This window comes from Juglans regia, chromosome 7 (genome assembly GCF_001411555.2).
Source record: "Juglans regia cultivar Chandler chromosome 7, Walnut 2.0, whole genome shotgun sequence".
Lineage (NCBI taxonomy): Eukaryota > Viridiplantae > Streptophyta > Magnoliopsida > Fagales > Juglandaceae > Juglans > Juglans regia.
Genome location: NC_049907.1, coordinates 47,062,267 through 47,072,401, shown reverse-complemented (window position 1 = coordinate 47,072,401; position 10,135 = coordinate 47,062,267). Strand labels below are relative to the sequence as shown.

Genomic DNA, 10,135 nt, shown 5'->3' with positions numbered 1-10,135 from the left:
TCCTATCTCTCTTTAGCCACAAGTAATTAGAAAACAAGCAATCTAATTAACCGTAGCTACTAAACAACCCAAGACAAATGCTAAAGGTTTAATCTAGTAGCAGCCTTAAGAATTAGAGAGATTGATGAAGCTAAACAATACAAGCACAAGCGGTTGTATTTAATTTCGTCGAGCGTTCTTCCCAAAATCTAATAATTTTTTAAACAACAAATTATTAAATCTTAATTGCTTCACAAACTAGAGGGATCAAATAATTCCGGATTTGATATCTAATCTAACAATAGATTGCAATGAATAATAAACTAGTAGGTCTTCTAGTAATTAAATGAGACAATCAGGAAAATAGGCACAAAAGAATATCCGACACTCAAAACATAAATTGAACACTAAAAACAAATTAGATCTCATAGTTTTATTGATTCATAGACTTCCGTTTCCTTCAACCAATTATGAAAGTTTAGCCATACAAGGCCATCATGAAAATTGAAAGGAGAATTTAGAGAAGAGAGGAGAGAGATGCCCTAGTATGATGATTTCCCCCCTCTTTTACACACCCAAGCCCCTTATTAGAATCCTACAAAATCTCCTAAAATATTCTAAACATTATTCTCAAACAACCATATCCAAATTTGACTAATTAAGGAAAATATTAAAAATAAAATAAAGTCCTAATATAATTAGGAAAGTGGTAGTTTTCAGCTGTAACTTTCGTGCACCAGATCTAAAAAACATCCGCAATTAAATCGCATATTTGAATTGCACGATAAGGAATGTTCTGGAACGTCAGTAGTGCAAGTGTGTCAACTTCAAACCTGATTTTGACCTTGATGCAGCCAGTATCTCTCAAAACTCAAAACAAGAAAGTTGTAGAGATTTTTTGGTGTTCCATAGCATTCTGAATCATCTCAATCGAAGATCGGATGAGAGAGTTATGTCCAAATTATGAAGCCTTGTCGAAACTATCCAGAATCGCCCAATTAGCTTCGTTTTGCATTTAACAACTCCATTTGCATCCTAAGTAAAAATATAAGAATAATGAGTACATTTAGACACCAAATAAGTATAAAAAACTAAACATTAAGGGAGAAAAATATGACACTTTGCATTCTCATCAGTTTGCTAGACGATTAGAGTAGAAGAAGTGCAGCCGGTGAGCTTATGGCGGGCGTGGTTGGGGAGCAAAGCTCACAAGTTGTAGGGATGATGGTGCGGCGGGCAGGAGAAGGGAGGGAGAGAGAAGAAAAGGAGAAAAAAAAAGAAGATAATTAGGGTTTTTAACCGTTAGTATGAGGGGAGAGCCAGTCTTGGGTTGGTCTTCATATGGCTGGGCTTCACACATTGTCTTACTTTATTCTCATCAATGGTGTTCCACAAAATTCTTTTAAACCAACAAAAGGGATTAGACAGGGTGACCCTTTCTCACCCTATCTTTTCGTCTCGTGTTTTGAAGCTCTGAGTAATCTTCTTGCCAATGTAGAAATCTCAGGATCCATAACAGGCATCCCTCTAACTCCAAGACAACTTCATATAAAATATCTTTTCTTTGCAGATGACAGTATTCTTTTTTGCAAGGTAAACTCTTTGGAGTGGAGTAGAATGGTAGACATGTTGGACACTTATGAAAGGGCATCTGGTCAAAAGCTCAATAAGGAAAAAACTTCCATTCATTTAAGTAGAAATATCAGCATAGAAGTACAAGATATCATCTTAAGCATAGTTGGCATCATGTCTACAAATTCTTATGAGAAGTACCTTGGCCTCCTTGCCTTGGTTGGAAAATCCAGGACCAAGTCTTTCAAAAGCGTTCTGGACAAAGTTAACCACATGCTCAGTAACTATAAAATGAAATTCCTATCCCAGGTAGGGAAGGAAGTCCTACTCAAGTCAGTTATTCAAGCTCTATCCACATACAATATGGGAGTTTTTAGACTTCCAAGTTCCCTTCTCAGGCAGATCAACTGACTGATGCAAAGCTTTTGGTGGGACCTGAAAGAAAATGAAAGGAAAATTCACTGGGTCAAATGGAATAAAATGGGGGAAGGCAAAGACAGCAAGCGGTTTGGGTTTTAGGGATTTGGAAAGTTTTAATCTTGCAATGTTAGCCAAACAAGGTTGAAGATTGATCCAAAGCCCCCTAATTCCTTACCTTCTCAAGTGCTCAAGCTGAAGTATTTTCCTCAGATCCCATTCTTCCAAGCAAAAGTAGGGAGCATACCTTCTTTCATGTGGAGGAGTATTCTAGCAGCAAGACCTTTAATAGAGGAGGGAACCTTTAATAGAGGAGGGAACTTTGTGAATGATAGGTAATGGAGAACAAGTCCAGATATGGAAGGATAAGTGGATACCTTAGCCAACTTCATACAAAATTCAAAGTCTGGGTTAGTATCTTGGACGAATCTACAAGAGTCCATGCTCTAATTGACTCAGATACTAAGCAATGAAATTTAGCCCTTGTTTATGAGATTTTTTCAAGGGAATTAAGAAGCTAAAACTATCAAGAAAATCCCCATAGTTGCTGTAATAGCTATTACAAATTAATTTGGAGAGAAACTACAAATGGAAAATTCTTGGTTAGGAGTGCCTATTATATGCAAAAAGAGAAGCAGAACATAACAAGAGGGCATCCATCTAGTACCAGTAATAAAAAGGATATTTGGCCATTAATCTGGACAAAGATTTTATATTGACCTAAAATCAATAGATTAGTTCAAGGACTAGAATTCTTCCCTTTACTATTTTATTTAATTCCACTTAAAAGTTTATTCTTTACCCACAACATTTATTTCAGAAATGTTTGGTATGTGTCCTCACAAAATTATGAAGAATCATGTTGTTCGCATGCATTATTAATCTGGTCGGTTTCTTTAGCATGCATGCAGTACACGAAGGAAGACAAATGGCACTGATGATCATGATGTGTTGACTATTATTCTAGATATGAATTTCTGTGATATTTATAGAAAATGAAAAAAATAAAGGTTTCCAGTACATGATAGCTAGGGACTAGGCCATCAATTCCTTAGAAATTAAGTATTTTACCATGTAAGATTTTTCATGTCTCAATTTATCATTAATCTTATCTTAGTTAATTAAAAACCACATCATTTTTCATTCTTAAAACATGTTAATTAAATACGATAAATTACATCAAATGCAGGATTGTTTTTGGATATTATATTATATAGGCCAGATTAGATAAAGATCAAAGAATTTAAAATTAATAATATTTTTTAATATTATTATTATGATATAAAAAATTTTGAATAGTGTTATTCATATTCTTGCGTGACATTAAAGATCATCCGGGTGAGTCAATGACTCAATATGCATGATGACATATGATGACTGAATTATTTACGTAAAAATATTGGTATGGGTAGTTCTACAGTCATCGTTGGGACTCCCGTTGAGATTCTCGCTAGTTCATTTTATATGTATTTTTTTTTTACTTTTTTTCACATATATTTTTTTTAACATTTTCAAATATTAATTTTTTAAAAAATTTATAATATTATTAAAATATATTTATTTAATCATTAAGTATAATAATAATTAAAATAAAATAAAAACAATAGTGACCCGAGGGGAAACTAATAACGAAAATAATAAAATACACACAATATATTATATAATAATATTATAAAATGAGAATATTTTTATAAAATGACGTTATTTTTATAAAATATTTTATAAAAATATTTTTTATTTAAAATATTGTTACGTAAAGTGATGTAAAAAATATAATGTATAAATTATTTATATATTATATATATATTGTAGCATCAGATTGCGGGTCAAAGTTGCTTGTCAGGCTGCCTATGCATGCGCGCACTTCTTTTCAGATATAGTTTTCTAGGATGATTAAAAAAATATGTTAGGAACATGTCAACAAATTGCAATCCTAATTACTGGTTTGTAGAGATCAGACAGCAGAATCATCCTTAATTTCTCCGTTGGTACTTCCGCCGCGCGCAATGTTTGATTAATTAATAGAGGATTAGGATCCTTATTTGGAACGTGCATGCATGCATGTCTGTCACGCGCGTGTACAAACGTCTCGGATTTCTTCGACTAAACTTACGTATGAAGACGTTGAAGCTCTTACTTACAGTCCGGATATTGAATTAAACACGTGATCATCAGCAACGTTAGATAATTCTTATATATGCAGTAGCTAGCTAGCTAGATAGATGTTATTAAGTCATAAAAAACATGTCCCACATGGAGAATTGATGTACATTGATTTGAAGATGGACGTGATCATCCAAACATAAGGCTATAAATACGGGTTGGCTTTCTTCTCTCTTCATGTTAATTTATGAATGACAAAGCAAATTAAATATTCCCACGTACAACTATAATTTAAGAGCTCATGAAGACTCGTAAAAGAAGTCTTTCTTTCTTTTCTAAGAAGTAAGAAGTCTCACATGACTAGCACTTGTATGGTTTTTAAGACTTCAAGTAGGCCCAAAGATACATGAAATCACTGGTCCAACTGGAAAAAAAAATATGATAAAATCTATATCAATTGGCCTCCTTTGATAAGAGTAATCTCATTACTATAATTTTTTTAAGCTCTCATCTAAAAGAAAATAAATAATTAAATTTTAAAATAAAAATAATATTTTATTCACATTTCAAATTTTATCTCATTTTATCTATGTGATATCCCATATTTTAGTTTATTTTAATTGAATGAGTATTTTAATTAATTTAAATGTTGGTTCTCTTATTTTAAATTTATCGGATTTCTTGTTGGTTTATTGTTATGATTTTTAAGTAGTGAATTTTATTTTGATATGCTTTCTTAATATTAATTATCGTTTTGCATTTAAATTATACTTTACTTTAAATCAGTTTAATGTTGGACTTAAAATTATTATATTTTTGGATTTTTATTATTATTTTATCTTAACTAGTCACTGCGTTTAAATTATTTTATTTAACTTATTGTTTTGGATTCTTATCGTTGAATTGGACATCATCTTTTTCCCTCATTTTTTTCTTTTTCTCTTTTTCTTCTCCTCTTCTTTTTCTTTTTTCTTCATTTCTTTTTTCTCCTTTCCACTGCATCTCTCTCCTCCCGTGCGCGCGACAACCCTTTCCTTTCTTCCCATCCGTTTGTTTCTTTTGCCCTAGCGCCACCGTGAGCTGTCCATGTCTATCACCGCCCCTCACATTTTCTTCCCCTTCGTCTGGCGACCTCACCCCTCCGTTTTCAACTCTTTCATCGCCGTTGTTTGCTCCCACGCGCAACTTTAAGACGCAGCACCCTTGAGCTCGCGCGCCGCCGTCGCACCACCATTGGCCACCATATTTTCACCACACCATCATCGACCTCCCAGCTACTTAACCGACCCATCCTCAACCCCGATCTACCACCGGTGAAGCCCATCCATCTCCATTTCCGATTTGAGTAGTTTGGATTTCAACCGCCGTCCACGCCGCCACCCACGACCAACCACCACTACCATTAGCTTCACCAACACCCCTAGGCCCTTCCCTATTATTCTTAAGTCTTCGTTTGTCCGCATTCAAATGTTGAGTTTTTTGAGACCCGCGGCCCTTGTACATTTTCTACTGTTACATTGTTGTGCCGCCACTTCTAGCACCTTCATGATCATTCAAAAATTATATTATAGCACTCTAAGTATATTTCCAAAGAAATTTTGAGATTTAAATGTATTTTTGCGCTAATTCATATTTATTGTAAACTAGTTGGTTGTGCCGGACTAAATTCGAGGAGTAAGGGAGTCGGTTGGATTGGAGGATGGAGTTGTTGTGTGATTGGGTTATTGCGGTAATTTGTTGCTTGTTGGATATTTGTGTCGTGTCATGTACATTGCATATTTGCACGCATGTTTATGTTTATAAATCAAAACTGGATTTTTGTATAATTGCATACATGTTCATGTGTATATTTGAAAACTGGGTTTTCATGTGAGAAATGATTTTTGAGTGCGTGTGTATCACGACCCCAAGCCGAGATGAGGGTATTATCTCGATGGAGCTCCTCTAGTCACTCGGGAGCGGAATATACTTAGTGACGTCCCCTGGGATAGTAATGCTCTCGTGCCGACTCCGTGGCCCCTCTTGCTGGCAGGGGCAAGATGATGCTTGGCCACGAACACGTTGGGCATGGAACTAGGTATTGCTTGTTACAAAGTCACTCACATGGTCGTTACCTGTGGTGTGACAAAGGGAGCCAGGGTGTGCGGATGCTCCCTAGGGGAGATCATGGTGCATACGGTAAAAAAAAGGAATAATGGGCTATTTTTTGAGAAAATGACGTGTGTTGGATAAATAGATTTTATGTGAATCATTTTCTGGAAAAATGATGAATTATTGTTTTGGGCCATTTTCTGGGAAAATGGCAAGAAATATGTTTATGGATATGTCTTGGGCCAAATGGGATTTTGGCGTGCGTTGGAACATATTCATTTTCGGGAAAAATGATGTGTTGGGCATAATGTATATTTCATCATATGCATGCATAATTGTTGGTTGCATTAATGCATTTTTATCTCGTGGGTTGTTTAGATTATTACTTACCTGCAGTACCATTTTATAGTATCGTAGATTTTGATGCAGATGACGCTGATGTTGAGCTTGAGGATTTGGCTCCACAAGAGGAATTATTTGGGATCACTCGCTCGTGCTTGAGATTTGTTTCCCGCTTGTTGAATTATGTATTTTGGAATTATTATATTTTTATGGGATAATTGTATTACTCTTTAAAACGTATTGTTTTAAGTGGATTTGTATTAAACAATTATGGTACTTAGTCGACTTATTTAAATTATCTGCTACTTTATTTCGTTGTACATTGTTGTATGTATACATACTTAGCACTTATCCCTGGGATGCATGATCGTGTTGTCATCATCTGAGCATCTCGATTCCCAAGTTCCCGTACGTGAGGGTCGGGGGCGTCACAATCTATGTAACCATATGGGGCATCTCATCTCATCTCAACTTTCAAATTCAATCTCTCTTCCTACCCCATGCTGAGTAGGATGAAGAGATATAGCTCATGTCGTTGTTGGACTAACAATTTAATTAAGGGTATCTATTAAAAATAAATTATTCAAACGAAAAACGAATATTAGTATTCAAAATTATTATGTTAAAGGCGATGGTATTTGGAGATGTTGTGCCAATTGTGCAACACATGATGTTAATAATGCTAAATACAGTCATGAGTTGTGCACAGTGCTTGTACAATCCATGAATATTAAAAAATAGCTTTTTTATGTTGATATTATAATTACTCATTTTTTTAAAAAGAGTGCAAGATGCTTGCACAATCTATGAATATATTTAGTATTACTCGAATTAATATATATACCCAATGGCACCTCTAGTGGCATGCTTAGAGTCATAATTAAGGGCTTGTTTGGATAAAGTTTTCATCCCAAAATTTCCATCTCATCTCTTTCCCAAACATCACTCAAACACAAATACTTTCAAACTAATCATTACATATTTTTCAAACTAATCACAATAACTTTCCCAAATTTTCAAAAAACTAAAAACAATTCAACATTTTCAAAACCCAAAAAAAAGTAATATTAAAAAACTATATTCTAAGAATAATTTAACTTTATAATATTTTTTATTCAACTTTTTCTCTCTCCTTTTCCAAAACTCAAAAAATGCTCAATTCAAATTATCTCACTACTATTCATAAACTATCTTACTACTATTCACAAAAGTTTAACATGAGTAAGTTTTAGGAAAAAAAAAAAAAACCTAGGGGTTTCTTATTTTGATTGTAATTTCCAATTAATGCTTGATTATGGTCAGAAAAAAATGTATTACATTAAAAAATGAATAGAGAGGATCAACTTATTTATTCACCATATATAATATAAAAAATGAACAGATAGTCTTGTTGTAAGGTCACGGTAGTGACCGCTATCGCCCAAGCTAGTGGCTTCTGACACCACTGGCCATGCCAGACAGCGAGCAATGCATGGGTTATCCTGACAATAGTATAACTCTCTTTCCCTTATCCTCGTTATTATGTTAGTGGTTGATTAGGTTGTGAACTGTGCTATTAGTATTTGTGGAGTTAATTATATAGTGTGGTAATGTGATATGTTGTATACGCGAAATATTGGGCATAGTTGGGAATTGTGTTATGTCATTGTGGACTGTGATGTGAAGTGTGGTTGTGAAGTATGTGCCGTAATGGTGACGTGGCATTGTGTGGATTGGGAAGTAAAGTATACTCACATGGTGTAGCAAGAAATAAGGAGAGTATACATAAAATATACCCTCCCAGGATAGCGTAGAATAGGAAGAGTACACGTGGAGTGTATTCTGTGTGGCGTAGTATAATGTGAAGGGAGTATACATGGAGTGTACTCCATGTGGTGGAGTGATGTACCATGTGGCATGCATCGTAGTAGTTCTGACGTAGTGTGATGTGAAAGGAGTACACGTGGTATGTATCCCATGTGGCGAGACATCATATGGTGTGTGTGCCGTAGTGGTAATGTGGCGTAGTGTAGTGTGATGGGAGTACACGTGGAGTGTACTCCATGGGATGAAGCAATACTTCATATGGCGTGTCGCGAAGATAAGGATGGTTGCATAGTTGAGAAGTGTGGAACTTGATGTGGGGTGCTGGGAACTGTGGAATAGTGTCCCGGAGTAGCTATGATGTGACTGGTAGTCCTAGTGACGGGTGTCACCGTGTAGCAGTGTTACAGCTGCTATACGTGTGAAGTGACAGAATAGTGTAAGAGTGGCGTAGTGGAAGCATGATGGGGGGATGTCACTAGGGGTGTAACCGGTCCGGTCCGGTCCGGTTTTGGATAAAATCTAGGACCGAACCAGTATGTACCGGTTTTGTATTTTTCAAAACCAATTACGCTCCGGTTTTACCGATTTCCGGTCCGGTCCGGTCCGGTTTTCCGATTTAAAAATTGATTTAAAAAAAACTGTTTTATACTTTTATTAATATATTAGACTATATAATAGTATTAATATTAGACTATTGGTATAGTTATAAGTTATATATTAGTATTAGTTATAAACTTTTAGTGATTTAGTATTAACATTTTATGTAATAATTTATAAATTATAATAAGAAATTATTTCATATATGAATATATATGTTATATATAAAATTTCACATAAAAATTTATAATTATACATTATATATAAAACTTATATATATTAATATTTAATATATATAAAATATTTTGTATAAAAATTATATATAAAAATATTATTTTTATTTTTTTTAATCAACCGGTCCAAAAAATTCCGAAACCGGAACCGGACCGGAACTGGCCGTTTTTACGTTTTAAAAACCGGTTCCGGACCGGACCGGTTCAAAACCGGTAAAACCGGTCCGGTTCGGTCCGGTCCGGTCCGATTTTTTGATTTTTTGGTTTGAGTTTACACCCCTAGATGTCAAAAAGTGACAAGGTTAAACTAGAAGGCGAGCTTGTGAGGACTTAGTGTAAGAGCGACGTAACGAGAATGTGACAGGAGTATTGTTAATTAGAATTAATTATGTCCCTTTGATTTTCTCTTCGCTGCGAATATAACTGTACTCCATTTACTTTAAGCATGTGCGCACACACTTGTTGTCACAATGAATCAATCTATACAAATTTTTATGATCTTTACTTGATTATGATTGGCAATGGGCTTTTTCTTTCTCATCCCAATATAATCCATGGGATCGTACCGTTCATGCATGGAAGTTGCCCTTGGACCCAACCAGCATAGCAAGCAACACATTGGGGTTGGTTTCCACCTGTCATTATAAGAAAACTGTTTATTTGTGCCTAGTTAATTCTAGTGAAATGACTATTTATACCTACAATAAGTCTGTTTTGATCACAAATAATCTTTTCGCCGCAAGTAAATGGTCACAAAAGCCTTTTTTTCTTATAGTGCGTAATTGAGGCTTTTCCGAAAGGATCATAGAAATTCTTTAAAAAATCCTAAGCTATTTTATAAAATACAATTATTTAGATCTCTACGATAATAATTTATAACTTAAATGGTTGGGATTTTACAAACATAAATTTCCAAGGAACTATGGCAAATTAACCTTTATTTGAGACATGTAGCTAATTATATAGAGTAACACATCATTTCAATATAAAATTTT

At 34.6% G+C, this 10,135-nt stretch overlaps 1 protein-coding gene across 1 annotated transcript in view; it reads right to left on the bottom strand.

The window, feature by feature from the left end:
* LOC109010279 overlaps positions 1–2,411 on the bottom strand; it is a 4,049-nt gene extending 1,638 nt beyond the window's left edge. Inside the window, exons 1-3 of the mRNA XM_035691575.1 lie at positions 2,346–2,411; positions 1,912–1,986; positions 1,753–1,806 (exon numbers count right to left, since the gene is read on the bottom strand). Of these exons, the coding sequence (XP_035547468.1) occupies positions 1,753–1,806; positions 1,912–1,986; positions 2,346–2,411 (195 nt within the window). The remainder of the gene's footprint in view (positions 1–1,752; positions 1,807–1,911; positions 1,987–2,345) is intronic.
* Positions 2,412–10,135: the final 7,724 nt, after the last annotated feature.